At 39.2% G+C, this 18,066-nt stretch overlaps 1 protein-coding gene across 3 annotated transcripts in view; it reads right to left on the reverse strand.

The window, feature by feature from the left end:
* Positions 1–1,799: 1,799 nt before the first annotated feature.
* TLR1 (toll like receptor 1) overlaps positions 1,800–18,066 on the reverse strand; it is a 49,751-nt gene continuing 33,484 nt past the window's right edge. For 2 of the 3 annotated variants that reach the window (XM_081303218.1, XM_081303219.1), the window contains exon 2: positions 1,800–4,386. In XM_081303218.1, coding sequence (XP_081159344.1) covers positions 1,933–4,320 — 2,388 coding nt within the window. In that variant the 5' untranslated portion in view covers positions 4,321–4,386 and the 3' untranslated portion in view covers positions 1,800–1,932. Of the gene's footprint in view, positions 4,387–12,929; positions 12,968–18,066 lie in introns of those variants that run through there. The other variant, XM_081303217.1, reaches the window with a different exon arrangement.

Here is an 18,066-nt window from a genome sequence, read left to right on the forward strand (position 1 = left end):
CTGTGGTTGTGCTGGGAACTTCCTGTGTGAAGGTGCAGGTCAAGTGGCCAGTTGCTATGGTGACGCCCGCCTGAGGAAACTGTGCAGAGGTGCAGAGTTATATCAGTTGGGACCTTGAGCTTAGGCACCAGGTCCTGGGGATAGAGAATTCTGAGCACCACAAGATAACCCTAATGTCTCACCAGTTCTGCATCCTTCAAATTGCCCACTTTGCTGAAACTTTCCCACAAATAACCTGTTGATAAAACCTATATAATCAATATGCTGAGCTAGCTCTGAGTCAGTCAAACTCCTTCACAGTTTGGCTACCCACCTGGCCCCAGCTTTTTCTTCCTCTATGTCTGTCTGCCTGTCTTTTTTTTGGGGGGGGCAGATATGGGAGTTATCGGGGATTGAACCCAGGAGCACTCAACCACTGAGCTACATCCTTAGCCCTATTTTGTATTTTATTTAGAGACAGGGTCTCACTGAGTTGCTTAGGGCTTCGCTAAGTTGCTGAGGCTGGCTTTGAACTCACCATCCTCCTGCCTAAGTCTCCCGAGCCACTGGGATTACAGGCATGTGCCACCCCGCCTGGCTCTGTCTTTTCTTTATCCCCTATCACCTCCACTGGTGTTTCCCAGAATTAAAGGGTGTAGCTGAGAGCTGGAGCCAGAGCATATAGGAGTGCTGTGTACACTACACCTCAACTACATTCTTCCCTCTGGTCAAAGGAGAAAGGTTTTTGTGCATATTAGTTTATGTAACTAGAATCTCAGCAAGAGCTCCAGACACAGGAAAACAGATTTGGAATTTCCATCTGAACCAAGGTGGAATACTATCTTGGTTTGCATTCCCACAGAAGCAGGCTCTTGCTAGGTGTGGTGGTGCACACCTGTAATCCCAGCAACTTGGAAGGCTGAGATGGGAGGATCACAAGATTGAGGCCAACCTTGGCAAATTAGTGAGGACTTAAGTAACCTGGCAAGATCTTGTCCCAAAATAAAAAATAAAATGGGCTGGGAATATTACTCAGTAGTAAAATGCCCCTGGTTTCAATCCCTGGTACCAAAAAGAAAGGAGAAGGAGAAGGAGAAGAAGAAGGAGGGGAGGGGAAGAAAGGGGAGGGGAGGGGGACATGGAGGAAGAGGGGGAAGGAGAGGGAGAAGGAGCAGGAGAGGAGAAGAAGAAGACCCTTAGTGAAGGATGCAGCAGCTCCCAAGAAACATCCATACAAGAATGAGAAAAATGAGAAAAAAAGTAAAAGAGCACACTATTAAACCGTTTCTACTGTGGACAATCAGAGATTATCTTATTCCACTTGGGAAAATCAGAAAGAGTATAAAGTACACCCCAGATTTATCTCCAAAAATGGAAGAGAAAATTTGGAGTATTTATCCATCAATTCTCTTTCTGACATTAGTTGAAGGCTGCTTCTAAGAACTCTACAGCTTTTCTGAATTGCCCTTTGTGTGAGCCTCTTGGTCTGGGGGGAAAAAAAAAAGCCAAAAAACCTCCGGCATAGAGTCTCTGGCATTAGCAATGAACAGCCTTCAAGATGAAAAGGCAAATGCTGAGTAGAAACCAACAGCTGCAGAAATTTGCTGCAGGAACCCAGTTATAGATAGGTAGGTCATGGAGTTTTCTAATATTGATCTCAGCACACAGAAATACATCACTGAAGAGAAACAAATGCTTCTCTTGATTTCATGATAAATTCAATGAATATAGTTATAGAAAAAAGATGAATCAAATTTAAAATCAAATCAATTTAATTGAAATTATATCATTTCATTAATTTTTATTGCCACATAAAAATGGTGAACAGAGACCTTGAAATTACACATTATTAACTTCATCGTGAAGTTAAATTCCTGTTTATATTTATGGTGATACAAAATAAAGTCATTGTTGGAACTTCCAAAAACAGCAACTTTGAGAAGAGAAATATTTTCAGCTCTGTGTGTGATTTATTTCTTTTCCTTGGGCCGTCAACTTAATGCGAATGGCTGCTCTTAAGTTTGCCCAAAAAAGTCCATGTTTGCTCTTTTCCATGGGCCATTCCAAATAAGTTCTTTGTGCCATAAGAGTTCTGAGCTTGTGGTAGTTGCTAGGAATGGAGTACTGTGGAATGGGTTCTAGCAAGATCAGAATTAAGTTATCAAAAGCTTTATGGAAGAGATTGTGGTGGGCAAAGTACAGCTCATAATGGCACCACTCACTCTGGACAAAGTTGGGGGACAAAACAAAGATGGACTTGTAGCTCTTCTCAATGCAATTTATGATATTTTCCACAATGCTCTTGCCAGGAACAAAGTTTCTTTCATGGAGACAGATCCGGATATCTTCTTTTTCTAGGTTTGGGAGTAATTCACTCTTTACCCAGGCAGAATCATGCCCACTGTATGAAATAAAAGCATGGAACTGGAGAGTGCTTTGGAGTTCTTCCAAGGGGACGTTCCTAGTCCTGTGCCGAGTCTGGGCCCACTGACACACCATCCTGAGATACCAGGGCAGATCCAAGTAGAGGCAGAAGAAGGTCACAGAACCAGCTAACACCAGCACCACGACCCCAATGGTGGCAATCAGCAGACCTGTGTTACAGGATAATGGAGACACATGGAAGTCCTTTAGTGGGGTTCCCTTATAGCTTTCTGGGTAGTCACACTTATAAGCATCAGGCCAGCCCTCTACCACTTCACTTGGTAGTTGGCCTATATGTTGGATGAAGTCTCTGAGCTCACATGTGCATTGGAATGGGTTGCTCCCTGCTTGTATTGACTTCATCTTCTGGCAGCTCTGGAAGAAATCAGCTGATGGGTGGGAAATAGAATTATGGTCAATGATCAGTACAGAGAGGCTGCTGAAGGTACCACATCCAGGAAGGTCAGCTAAAGAATTGAATGCTACGTTGAGTTCCTGCAAAGCTTCCAGATGGGTGACATCTTTAGGGATGTTCATGATTCTGTTATTGTGAAGATCAAGTACCTTGACCTTGGGAGGCAAACAGCTGAAAACTGAGTCAGTAAGTATATTTGAAGACAGATTTAAACTTAATAAACTTTTAGTCCAAGAGCACATCTTCTCATCTTCTTCATACCTTAAAGAATTCTGGCTAACATCCAATTGTTGCAGAGACTTCATCTCCGCAGTCATATGAATTATGTTTGCAAGTTTTTTTAATTGATTCATTTGTAAACTAAGTGTTTTCAACTCAATTAAGTTTCCACAATCTTTAAAAACCATGTCGGTTAAGAGATTATTGGAAAAATCCAAATGCAGAAATGGGCTAATTTGGGATGGGCAAAGCATATGGATCATGTGGGTACCAGACACTGTAACGTTCTGGATATTCATATTTGAAAATATCTTATAGATGTTACTTTGTGGGAAACTGAAGACATCACTGACAACTTGGTGTATCGACAAGGCCTTCAGAGAAGTGTGAGAATAATCAAAATCCCTCGAGTCAAGTTGATCTTGTAGTTTCACATTTGATATGGAAAAATATTCTATGGTTGTTGGCCAAACCGACTGGAGGATATTAATGAATGAATTCCAAGTTGTTTCAATGTTGTTCAAGGTAAGATTCAATAACCTTGGATTGTTTTGAAGTTTTACCAAAGCACTTAGGAAATAAGAACACTCATTGTCCAGCACACATTTGATATTAGACAGTTCCAAACTTATTGCAGTGCTTACTGACATATCCAAAATAAAATGGAATGCCTTTTTCATAGGGAAAACAATATGCAGACTGTCTGTGTTAAAGTCCTGAAGACTCTCAGGATCTTCTTTTTCCCCATAAGTCTCTCCTAAAACTAGCAAAATCTTACTGATATTCAAATGAGCAATTGGCTGCACACGAGATTTTTCTAACTGCGTAGCACTCAATCCCAGAAATTTTAGCTGAGACATGTTGCCAAACCCTTTGCATATGGGCAGTGCTTCGAACATATTAAATGAAATGTCTAAGTGCTTGAAGTTCACTGCAGGGTGGCAAGATATCGTCCTCAACTTGTTGTGGGACAAATCCAAGTACTCCAATTCCTGGTTGAATCTGAAAACACTGATATCAAGATACTGGATTCTGTTGTGAGAAATTATCAAAATCCTGAGCTTTGACAGTGATAGGATGTCAGAAGTCTGAAGCTCAGATATATAGTTTTGTGAGACATCTAAGGTTGTTATTTCAAGAGAGAGTTCCTTGGGAATGTGGGTGAGGCCTGTGTTTGACTTGTCAACTAAAAATTCACTTTCGTCAGATAGTTGGATTTTGATCTTCACCACTAACACCAAGATGATAACAAATTGGAAGAGACTAGAATTCTTTTCAGTCATTTTGTAACACTAGACATTCCTGGTATAGTTACTATTCTTCAGAGCATCTTGACACGGGTACAGCACCTAAGGGGAAAAACCCATATTAAATGATTATCTCAAATTAAGCATAGCTGACATTAAACATGCTTATTAGAGACTTATAAAATGAAAGCTACACTTGTTAGGGTTATAAAACCTAAAATCAGGAAGATAAATGATTATGTGAATTCTAACCAAATAACTAAGAATGGATGGTGTAATGGTTGAAGGGTGGTTTCTCTCAAAAGGTATATCTACCTCCTAATCCCCAGAAACCATGAATGTTGCCTTATTTAGAAAAATAGTTTTTGCAGAAATAAAGTTAAAGACCTTGAAATGGGGGATTGTTCTGGATTATCCAGATGCTTAGTAAATCCAATGATAAGTGTCCCTATAAGAAAGAGGCAGAGAGGAATTTGACAGAGACACCAAGCAGAGGACCACATGAAGGCAGGCGGTGGCTAGGAATACCTGTAGCCTAGGTGCTAGAGGAGATTCTAGAGATGCTTCAGCCCTGCCAACACCTAGATAACGTACTTTCAGCCTCCAGGACTATGAGAGGATAAGTTTCTATATGCTTATCATAATTTGTTACAGCAGCTGTAGGAATCTAAAAGATGGTTCATCTAAAAGATGGTTCTGGCCCTGACCCTTCCAAGCTCATTTAGAACTGAGGCTAAGATTTATCTGGTACCTTAGACATGAAAGGGTGTGTCTCCCCAGGACTTTCTTGAGATTAGGACTGTTCTTGCATTATCTTCTATTATTGACATATGGTTTGGGCTAACATTTGTCTTGTTCAAAAGCTAATTAAATCATAACAAAAGGTCTTTTAGAAGGTGCATTCACTGAAAACTACAGAACACTCAAGAAAGAAATTGAAGAAGACCTTAGAAGACAAAAAGATCTCCCATGTTCTTGGATAGGCAGAATTAACTTTATCAAAATGGACATACTATCAAAAGCACTGCACAGATTTAATGCAATTTCTTTAAAAATTCCAATGATGTTCTTCTTAGAAATAGAAAAAGCAGTCATGAAATTTATTTGGAAAAATAAGAGCCCAGAATAGCCAAAACATTCTTAGTGAGAAAAGCAGGAGGCATCACAACACCAGATTTTAAATTATACTATAGACTTATAGTAACAAAAACAGCATGGTATTGGTACCAAAACAGACTTGAATAGAAGAATAGAAGATACAGAGACAAACCCTCATAAATACAGTTAACTCATACTAGACAAAGGCACCAGAAACATGCAATGGAGAAGATAGCCTCTTCAACAAATAGTGCTGGGAAAACTGGAAATCCACGTGTAGCAGAATGAAATTTAACCTCTGTCTCACCCTGCATAAAACTCAGCTCAGAGTAGTCAAGTGGTCTAGGCATTAGACCAGAGACCCAGCACCTACTAACAGAAAAAGTAGGCTCAAATCTCCATCATGGGCTTAGGAACAAACTTCCTCAACAAGACTCCTAAAGCATGAGAGGTAAAATCAAGAATCAATAAATGGAATGGTATCAAACTAAAAAGCTTCCTCACAGAAAAGGAAATAATCAAGAATATGAAGAGAGAACGTACAGAATGGGAGAAAATCTTTGCTACCTGCATCTCAGTGACAGCATTAATCTCCAGGATATATAAAGAACTCAAAAAACTTAACACCCCCAAAAAACACAAATAACCCAACCAATAAATGGGCAAAGGAACAGAACAGGCACTTCACAAAGAAGAAAAACATTCAGTCAACAAAGATATGAAAAAATGCTCAACATCTCTAGCACTTAGATAAATGCAAATTAAAACTACACAGAGATTTTATCTCACTCCAGTCAGAATAGCAATTATCAAGAATACAAGTAACAATAAATATCGGCAAGGTTGTGGGGGGAAAGGTACACTCATACATTGCTGGTGGGACTGCAAATTGGTGCAACCACTCGGAAAGCAGTCTGGAGATTCCTCAGGACACCTGGAATGGAACCACCATTTGAATCAGTTATCCCACTCCTTGGTATATGCCCAAAGGACTATAGCATAATACAGTGACATAGCCACATCAGTGTTTATAGCAGCTCAATTTACAATAGCTAAGCTATGGAACCAACCTAGATGCCCTTCAACAGATGAATGGATAAAGAAAAATGTGACATATATATGATGGAATATTACTCAGCAATAATAAAGAATACAATTATAGCATTTGGCATATGGATGGAGCTAGAGAATATCATGCTAAGTGAAATAAGTCAATTCCGAAACTCCAAAGTCCGAATGTTCTCTCTAATATTTGGATGCTAACACATAATAAAGGCAGGGATAGGAAGAGTAAAAATTCACTGGATTAACAAAAGGGAATGAAGGGAAGGGAGGGGGATGGAAATAGGAAAGACAGTAGAAGGAATTAGACATAAGTTTCCTATGTTCATATATGAATACACAACCAATAGAGCTCCACAACATGTACAACCACAAGAATGGGATCCTAATTCGAGTAAGGTGTACTCCATATGTGTAGAATATGTTGAAATACACCCTACTGTCATGTATATCCAAAAAGAACAATTTTTTTAAAAGACAAAAAAAAAGAAGATCTATTCATTAATCTATTTTTTTTTTTTTACCTATTGGCCATGCTTTAGGAACTAGAGACAGAGCAGTGAACAAGACAAAGTCCTATTTCTCAAGGAGCTAATTATCTATCTGATGGGGAGACAGAAAATAAAGAAAGAAATGACTAACCTTGATTTCATGTAGTGATAAGTGCAACGTAGAAAACTGAAGCAGTGTGAATTGTAAGTATGAGATGGTGCTTAGTGGGATATTTTTGATTGGCTCATTGGAGAAGGCCTTTTTGAGATGACTCTGGGGTAAAAATCAGAATCAAGTGAATGATTCACTGTGGAAAAACCTGGGGGTGGGGCATTTCTGGCAAAGGTCCTGAGATGGAATTGAAGTTGGCTTGTCTCAAGAAGAGCAAGGAGATCACATTAGCACCGTCAACGGGACCAAAGGTTAGAGGAAGCCAAGATCACACTGGGCCTTGGAGATCATTGCAAGCAGTCAGGGTTCTAACTGGAGAGAGCCAAAGGCACGGAGCCCTGGGAGGTTCTGAGGAATGGAGTTGTTTCCTTCTCTGTTTTTCCTTCATGGAGTATGTATTTTTCTCAGTGAAGTGCTAGACATTGTCTTAGGTTGTGCCTGTTGCACTAGTTATCAACCCAGGTGGCTCAGATGCCATTTATCATTATCATTCCAGTGACACATGTTATCAAGGGAGCTGCCTTGGGATGAACCCTGGAGAGTGATACACCTCTTGCCCCAGACACCCTTGCAGCTGGGGCCGCACAGCCACACAGCTCTCAGAGAACGTATTCAAAATCCCTGGGAACAGCACTGATGAGCAGGCCATGAGCACCAGCAAAGATTCTTCCTCCCACATCCCTTCCCTTATCTCAGCTGGTGCAGAAGGACGTAAATAATCCAACTCCCAGGGATTCCAACATGGCGGAATCTTGAAAAGAGTCTAGCCAACTCAGAAATGCTGGTAAAACTCACGAGAAAAACATCCAAGAGTTATGGGATAACATAAAAAAAACCAAACTTACAAGTCATCGGGATAGAAGAAGGTACAGAGATTCAAACCAAGGGAATGAGTAACCTGCTGAATGAAATAATTACAGAAAACTTTCCAGAAATAAAAAAGGAAACAGATATACAAATTAAAGATGCATACAGGACACTGAGCACACAAAATCACAGTAGACCAACGCCAAGACACATTGTTATGAAGATATCCAATATACAGAACAAAGAGAAAATATTAAAAGCTACAAGAGAAAGGAGACAGATTATATTCAGGAGTAAACCAATAAGGTTAACAATGGATTTTTCATTACAGACACTGAAAACAAGAAAGTCATGGAACAATGTATTTCAAAAACTGAAAGACAATGGATGTCAACCAAGAATTCTGTATCCAGCAAAATTAAGCTTCAGGTATGACAACGAAATAAAAATCTTTCATGATAAACAAAAGTTAAAAGAATTTGCAGCCAGAAAACCAGCATTGCAAAGCATTTTGAGCAAAACACTACACGAGGAAGAAATGAAAAACAATAACCAAAACCATCAGTGGGAAGTGCCTCGGTAAAGACAGAGGATGAGGGGAAAGATAATCATGAAGAAACAAACTAAATTTTTTTAAAAAAGGATAAATAATCAAACATGGATGGAAGTACAAACCATATATCAATAGTAACTCTGAATGTTAATGGCTTAAACTCTCCAATAAAGCAACATAGGCTGGTATCATGGATTAAAAAAACAAATCCAACAATATGCTGCCTCCAGGAGACACATCTGATTGGAAAAGACATACACAGGCTGAAGGTGAAAGGATGGAAAAAAATATACCACGCACACGGTCCTCGTAAGCAAGCAGGGGTGGCCATCCTCATATCGAATAAAATCGACTTCAAGACTAAGTTAATCAAAAGGGATAAGGAAGGACATTATATACTGTTAAAAGGAACCATTCACCAACAAGACATAACAATTATCAATATTTATGCACCAAATAATGGTGCTGCGACATTCATAAAACAAATTCTCCTCAAGTTCAAGAATCAAATAGACCACAACACAATAATTATGGGTGACTTCAACACACTTCTCTCACCATTGGACAGATCCTCCAAACAAAAGTTGAATAAAGAAACTATAGAACTCAATACCACAATCAATAACCTAGACTTAACTGACATATATAGAATATATCAACCATCATCAAATGGATATACTTTTTTCTCAGCAGCACATGGATCCTTCTCAAAAATAGACCATATATTATGCCATAGGGCAACCCTCAGTAAATATAAAGGGGTGGAGATAATACCTTGCATTTTATCTGATCATAATGGAATGAAACTGGAAATCAATGATAAAAGAAGGAAGGAAAAATCCTACATCACATGGAAAATGAACAATATGTTACTGAATGATCAATGGGTTACAGAAGACATAAAGGAGGAAATCAAAAAATTCTTAGAGATAAATGAAAATACAGACACAACATATCGGAATCTATGGGACACAATGAAAGCAGTTTTAAGAGGAAAATTCATCGCCTGGAGGTCATTCCTCAAAAAAAGAAAAAAACCAACAAATAAATGAGCTCACACTTCATCTCAAAGCCCTAGAAAAGGAAGAGCAAAACAACAGCAAATGTAGCAGAAGGCAAGAAATAATTAAAATCAGAGCGGAAATCAATGAAATGGAAACAAAGGAAATTATTGAAAAAATTAACAAAACTAAAAGTTGGTTCTTCGAAAAAATAAATAAGATCGACAGACCTTTAGCCATGCTAACGAAGAGAAGAAGAGAGAGAACTCAAATTACTAACATATGGGATGAAAAAGGCAATATCACAACAGATGCTACAGAAATACAGAAGACAATTAGAAATTATCTTGAAAACCTATATTCCAATAAAATAGAAGATAGTGAAGACATGGATAAATTTCTTATCATATGATTTGCCCAGACTGAGTCAGGAGGATACACACAATTTGAACAGACCAATATCAATGGATGAAATTGAAGAAGCCATCAAAAGACTACCAACCAAGAAAAGCCCAGGACCAGATGGGTATACAGCAGAGTTTTACAAAACCTTTAAAGAAGAATTAATACGAATACTTTTCAAGTTATTTCATGAAATAGAAAAAGAGGGAGCTCTTCCAAATTCATTCTATGAGGCCAACATCACCCTGATTCCGAAACCAGGCAAAGACACCTCAAAGAAAGAAAACTACTGACCAATATCTCTAATGAACCTAGATGCAAAAATCCTCAATAAAATTCTGGCGAATCGAATACAAAAACACATCAAAAAAATTGTGCACCATGAACAAGTAGGATTCATCCCTGGGATGCAAGGATGGTTCAATATACGAAAATCAATAAATGTTATTCACCACATCAATAGACTTAAAGATAAGAACCATATGATCATCTCGATGGACGCAGAGAAAGCATTCGACAAAGTACAGCATCCCTTTATGTTCAAAACATTAGAAAAACTAGGGATAACAGGAACTTACCTTGACATTGTAAAAGCTATCTATGCTAAGCCTCAGGCTAGCATCATTCTGAATGGACAAAAGTTGAAGGCATTCCCTCTAAAATCTGGAACAAGACAGGGATGCCCCCTATCACCACTTCTATTCAATATAGTTCTGGAAACACTGGCCAGAGCAATTAGACAGACGAAAGAAATTAAAGGCATAAAAATAGGAAAAGAAGAACTTAAATTATCACTATTTGCAGATGACATGATTCTATACCTAGAAGACCCAATAAGGTCTACAAAGAAACTACTAGAACTAATAAATGAATTCAGCAAAGTGGCAGGATATAAAATCAACACGCATAAATCAAAGGCATTTCTGTATATCAGCGACAAAACTTCTGAAACGGAAATGAGGAAAAACACTCCATTCACAATATCCTCAAAAAAAATAAAATACTTGGGAATCAACCTAACAAAAGAGGTGAAAGATTTATACAATGAAAACTACAGAACCCTAAAGAGAGAAGTAGAAGAAGATCTTAGAAGATGGAAAAATATACCCTGTTCATGGATAGGCAGAACTAACATTATCAAAATGGCGATATTACCAAAAGTTCTCTATAGGTTTAATGCAATGCCAGTCAAAATCCCAATGGCATATCTTGTAGAAATAGATAAAGCAATCATGAAATTCATATGGAAAAATAAAAGACCCAGAATAGCAAAAGCAATTCTAAGCAGGAAGTGTGAATCAGGCGGTATAGCGATATATTACAGAGCAATAGTGACAAAAACAGCATGGTACTGGTACCAAAACAGGCGGGTGGACCAATGGTATAGAATAGAGGACACAGAGACTAATCCACAAAGTTACAACTATCTTATATTTGATAAAGGGGCTAAAAGCATGCAATAGAGGAAGGATAGCATCTTCAACAAATGGTGTTGGGAAAACTGGAAATCCATATGCAACAAAATGAAACTGAATCCCTTTCTCTCTCCATGCACAAAAGTTAACTCAAAATGGATCAAGGAGCTTGATATCAAATCAGAGACTCTGCGTCTGATAGAAGAAAAAGTAGGCTCCGATCTACGTATTGTGGGGTCGGGCTCCAAATTCCTTAGTAGGACACCCATAGCACAAGAGTTAAAAACAAGAATCAACAAATGGGACTTACTTAAACTAAAAAGTTTTTTCTCAGCAAGAGAAACAATAAGAGAGGTAAATAGGGAGCCTACATCCTGGGAACAAATTTTTACTCCTCACACTTCAGATAGAGCCCTAATATCCAGAGTATACAAAGAACTCAAAAAATTAGACAATAAGAAAACAAATAACCCAATCACCAAATGGGCCAAGGACCTGAACAGACACTTCTCAGAGGAGGATATACAATCAATCAACAAGTACATGAAAAAAATGCTCACCATCTCTAGCAGTCAGAGAAATGCAAATCAAAACCACCCTAAGATACCATCTCACTCCAGTAAGATTGGCAGCCACTATGAAGTCAAACAACAACAAGTGCTGGCGAGGATGTGGAGAAAAGGGTACACTTGTACATTGCTGGTGGGACTGCAAATTGGTGCGGCCAATTTGGAAAGCAGTTTGGAGATTCCTGGGAAAGCTAGGAATGGAACCACCATTTGACCCTGCTATTGCCCTTCTCGGACTATTCCCTGAAGACCTTAAAAGAGCATGCTACAGGGATACTACCACATCGATGTTCATAGCAGCACAATTCACTATAGCTAGACTGTGGAACCAACCCAGATGCCCTTCAATAGATGAATGGATAAAAAAATGTGGCATTTATACACCATGGAATATTACGCAGCACTAAAAAATGACAAAATCATGGAATTTGCAGGGAAATGGATGGCACTAGAGCAGATTATGCTTAGTGAAGCTAGCCAATCCCTAAAAAACAAATACCAAATGTCTTCTTTGATATAATGAGAGCAACTATGAACAGAGCAGGGAGGAAGAGCAGGAAGAAAAGATTAACATTAAACAGAGACATGAGATGGGAGGGAAAGGGAGAGAAAAGGGAAATTGCATGGAAATGAAGGGAGACCCTCATTGCTATACAAAATTACATATAAGAGGTTGTGAGGGGAATGGGAAAATAAACAAGGAGAGAAATGAATTACAGTAGACGGGGTAGAGAGAGAAGATGGGAGGGAAGGGAAGGGGGGATAGTAGGGGATAGGAAAGGTAGCAGAATACAACGGTTACTTATAGGGCATTATGTAAAATTGTGGATGTGTAATCGACGTGATTCTGCAATCTGCATTTGGGGTAAAATTGGGAGTTCATAACCCACTTCAATCTAATGTATGAAATATGATATGTCAAGAGCTTTGTAATGTTGTGAACAACCAATAAAAAAATAAAATAAAATAAATAAATAAAAATAATAATCCAACTCCCAGAAGCAACCTGGTTACAAAAGTTCCCCAAGTTAGACATACAAACTGAACTGATTTGCAGAGCTGGCCTTGGACTTACCCTTTGGTAGGAATGTCCAAAGTTACCTTAGTTAGCCTATTCCAGTGGTGTGCTGGGAGACGCAGGGGTGTGGGTCTGGGTGTGTTTCAGCTGCTTTGCTCTTCTTCTAGCTTTTTGGTTTGTTTTGGAGGTATGGGGGATGAAACCCAGGGGCTCTCTAGCACTGAGCTACATCTCCAGCCCTTTTTATATTAACTTTGAAACAGGGTCTTGCTAAATTGTTGAGGCTGCCTTCAAACTTGCAATCTTCCTGCCTCAGTCTCCCAAGCAGCTGGGATTACAGGCATGCACCACCACATCTAGCTTCCTCTGGCTTTTTGATCAATGCACTACTGTCGGAGTCCAGCTCCAACAGGGGGTCTCAGGAGACGAAAACGGATGGTGAGGAGTCGGCAAAAGGGGGGGTGGAGAAACAACATAGACTCCAAAGTGAAGGTGCTGAATCCCAATCTTTGCTTGTGAAGTTAATCATATATACTTTTCATTTTGGCAGGCTCACAGTACTTTGTGGTTACAAAACAGAAATCATTATTCAAAGAAACAAAGTATTACATAGCTACAATTAGAATAGAAGAATGTATCTTGGCTTATGCATAAGCAAGCATTTTTACTTTCAGTTTGCGTTTGGCTTTGAGCTGTTTCTGCTTAGTTAGCTTTTAATAATAGTTAGAAATGTCCCAGACTATTGGCCTATACCTTTACTATTCTTTCTTGACTTACTGACTGGAACCGGTGCCATGATTACAGCAAGTGGTTAACTTGAAAAGAGAGGCTACTAATTTTAATCAAACAAGAGCAAGAGAACAAACCATTGTGCACAGAAACAAGAACAAGTTGCCCAGTACTAAGCACTAATCTGTCTTCTTAACATTAATTCTTCTTCTCTAGATTTTAATTTAATTTCTCAAAACCTTCCTTGACAGGAATACGGGGAGTTTTTGATTAGAAATTAACAATTTACGCTCCACAGCTGAATCATTGCATTTAGAGCAAACATATCTATTCTTTAGAAGTAGTTGCATTAATTGGGAAAGTCATGTTTTTTTCCTTCATACTTAATGGTCATATGAGAAGTTGCAACTATACTTATTAAAGGAATACAAAGACAAACCAGCCCATTCCCAGAAATATACTGTACTCCTCCAGAGGATGGACGCCTTGCGCCATCCACCTCAGTAGGGCCTTGCCATTGCCTGAGTCAGGGGAGGGGCGCAGCACACTACCTCAGTGACTGACAGCAGAAAGAGCAAGGGTTAAGATTAAAGTATTACTGCAATACATCCATAAAGAGGGAAGCTAATTTATGTGCTATGAAATGGATGATAATCATGTTTTTTAAAAATTTGTAGTTGTAGATGGACAGCATGCCTTTATTATATTTGTTTATTTTTTGTATGTGGTGCTGAGGTTTGAACCCAGGGCCTCACACCGGCTAGGCAAGCATTTACCACTGAGCCACAACCCCAGCCCAATCATTTTTTTTTTTTTTGACCAATTGGTTTTTAGATCCAAATTGCTGCTGATTTTTTTCCATTGATATTTCCCAGCTTTTTGAAAAACATGATTTTTAAACACTGTGTCAAAAGCATACTAAGACTCTCTTTTTTTAGATAAGGGCCAGGATACTTCCTTGGGGTTGTTGTGTCAGCAATCTCAAGTGAGGCATTCTGATGGCTCCACTCTTGTCTTTTAAACCAACAACATAAAAATGGCAAAACCACACATGGGCAATAAAGCTGAGGATGCCAACCATCTGCCTCTGCACCTGGCGTCCAGTCAAGGTCTGATGTGGGAGGACAGGACGCCTTCTTTATCTCCCTCCACAGCTTTCCCCTGGAATCAGCCTTTCTGCCACACAGAGAACCAGGTTCGAGTCCCTAAAGTAAGGACTGTGGGCTTCTTTTTGATTTATAATACAGTCTCTCTCCCTCTGCACCCCTCTTTATCTTAGAATTTAACAGGAAAAAAAAATGGTTTACAAATTTATTTCAGAAACTAAAAGAATGAATCTCCCTCCTGCTCATGCACCATTTCTTCACTTAAATCTGTCACTGGAGACAAGGACAGTGTTTGATTAAGAATTCCGGACCTGGCTCACCCTGACTCTGAACCCAGGGCTAGAGAGGAAGCAAGTTGGACGTCAGGTGAAACTCCTCAGCACTCCCAGGTCTTGCCTCTCCCCTCAAGTCCTCCAGCACTCAGGGCTGCCCACCTGTCTCCTTGTCCTCTCCTATCCTTGAGCAGACGCACACTGTGATCATGCATATCCGTGATCAGACAGCCACACCCCCAGGAAAGCTCTCATTCTCACAGAATATGGCTTCTTTCTAAACTTTTTCATATTTCATTTAACCCAATATAACCAACATATTTTTTAAACATGTGATCAATACAAAACATTACTCTAATGAGATTTTTTTTTTAATTCTAGGTCTTCAAAAGTCAGTGGGTATTCAACATATCTCAATTGGGTTACCTGCATTTCAGGTTCACCACGATCCCCTGTGACTAAAGGCTTCCATCTTGGATAGCACAAGTCTAGTGGAGGTATCACAGCCATGCACAAAGTCCAAGTCCAAGTCCAAGTCCAGCTAACAGCAGCCTGAAGAGCTCGTTTGAAATGAAGACTTCCTACTTATAGTCTAGGCAACCCCATACTTCTTTCTCCAGCAATTTCTCTGACCACTCCTATCCCATACCAAGACATTTCTTTTAGGATCCAGGGTAGTATAAACAGTCTGCCAATTAGATGTAAATTATAGTTAGGGTTTTTTAGCTTTATTGAAATATATTCACATACTATAAAAAATTTACCAACTTATAGGTGTAAAACTGAATAGCTTTAGGTGTAATCACAGAGTTGTGCAACCATCCCCACAATCAATTTAGAACATTCTCATCACCTTAGTAAACAGTACTACATCCCTCTGCCCTCACCCTCTACTCCCCCCCACACCCCAGTCCTTAGAAACCACTCCTCTACTCCATAGATGGTACTAATCTCTATAGATTTGTCTATTCTGGATATTTTCTATACTGGGAAGCATACAACATGTGGACTTTATGATAAGCTTCTTTCACATAACATTGGGTTTTCATGGTTCATCCATGTTGTAACATGCACCGGCATTTCACCTTCTTTATTACCAAATAATTTTCAGTTGTGTAGATATGCCATATTTTATTTACCCATTCCTCAGTTGATGAACACTATGGTTTTTATGAGTAATGCTGCTATAAACATTTATGTACAAGTTTTTTCATTGACATATTTTCTCAGGCATATACCTAGAAGGGGAACCAATGCATAAATTGGGAATTCTACAGTTAGCCATATGAGGAATTGCCAGAACATTTGAAAACAGCTGTGCCATTTTACCTTCCCACCAGCAGTATGTAAGGGTTCCAATTTCTCCACAACCTTGCTGCTATTTTCTTGTCATCTCTCTTGTATTATAGCCATCCTATCAAGTATGAAGTGGTATCTCATTATGATTCTGACTTGCATTTCCCTGATCAATATGATGTTGAGCATCTTCTTTGATCCAGGGATCACAACACCACGCTGTATCCCGATCCTTGAGACAGGGTCTTCTCTGAGTTGCCTAGGCTAGACTTGAACTTGCAATTCTCCTGCCTTAGCCTCCCAAGGAGCTGGGACTATAAACTTGCAACACCATGCATGTACCTAAAATGATACAAAATGAAGGCACAGATGCCAAGCTTTATTCTGCTTTCAGTCATCCATTGGGCATCTGCAGACCTAAGTAGAGTCAGTGCTTTTAGTAAAAGCAGCTTCTCTAAGTCTCCATTGCACTTTTGTCATGAAGGTGTGGAGAATATGGTTTCTTAATCAATAAGCACAGTATCATAATTTGTGAGGTTCTTCTCACAGTGGGGTTACTGTTCCCATCATGTGCAGAGCAGCAATAGCATATTCCTTTCCTTTTGATATTCAGTTTTCAACCATTATAGCGAAATACCTGAGATAATTAACTTGCAAAGACAAAAGATTTACTTTGGCTCCCAGTTCTGGAGATTCCAGTCCAAAACCAGGCAGACTCTTTGCTTTGGACCTCTGGTGGTGTGCCAGATGGCAAGGACGGTGAGTGTATGGTGGAGCAAAAATGCTAACCTCATGAGCCAGAAAAGAAAGAAAGAGGAAGAGGCCAATTTGCCACAATCCACTTCAAAGACACACTTCCAATGACCCACGGACCTCCCACTAGGCCCCACCTTCTAAAGATCCATAACACCTCCCAAATGTACCACCCTAAGGAGTGAGTCCTCCACACATGACCTTGGGGGGACACTACCCCTATTCAAATATAGCACCTTTCTTTTCTCCCTACTTTCTCCGTGTAATTCCACAATTTCTCTAACCCACCTGAGCCTCAGTGTGTCAAACTTCAAATCGTGTCCCATAAATCTCGGGGGAATGAAAAATGGCATTGTTCAGACTTTTACATTTTAATGAATTTTCCCTTAACGACCGACCTAACACTTTCTGGCCAAATTTTTTGAAATTGACACTAGAATGTCAATACCTGAGTAAATCTCAGGTCAAGACAGGCCATTTCCAACCATGTCCTGAGAGCAGGAGGAGGGTGGGGATTTGCTCTTTCAGTTTCACAAAATGTTAACAAGCACTTTTATAGAGTCTGGGTCTGGATTTTTTTACTATTATCTTAAGAAAAAATCCTAGAAAGAAATAACCAGATTAAAAAACATGGACATTTTTATGTTCTTGATGCATATCAACCAAAGTACTTTCCATAAAGTGTGTTGCAGTGCACCTGCTCTCCAGGAGCATCAGAGCACGCATTACACACACCCACCCCGAAAAGAGCATTTTAGGCATCTGGCAATTTCGTTGATGTACAGCATGATCTCATCATTGTTTCATTTTTGCTCCACTATAAGTGTTATTGGACATTTTTTTATATTTGTTGGCAATTCATATATCTTTAATGCCTGTTCATGTCATTTTACCTATTTTTCTATCGGAGTTATGTTTTTACATTATCTTATGTTACTGACATTGACCTTTGGTCAAACATTTTGCAAACATACACTCCATTGTTCACCTTTCCATTTCATGATCTTTTGAACTAATAAATATATACATTTTTATGTA

The sequence above is a fragment of the Spermophilus citellus genome (assembly GCF_964194105.1).
Source record: "Spermophilus citellus genome assembly, chromosome: 8".
Lineage (NCBI taxonomy): Eukaryota > Metazoa > Chordata > Mammalia > Rodentia > Sciuridae > Spermophilus > Spermophilus citellus.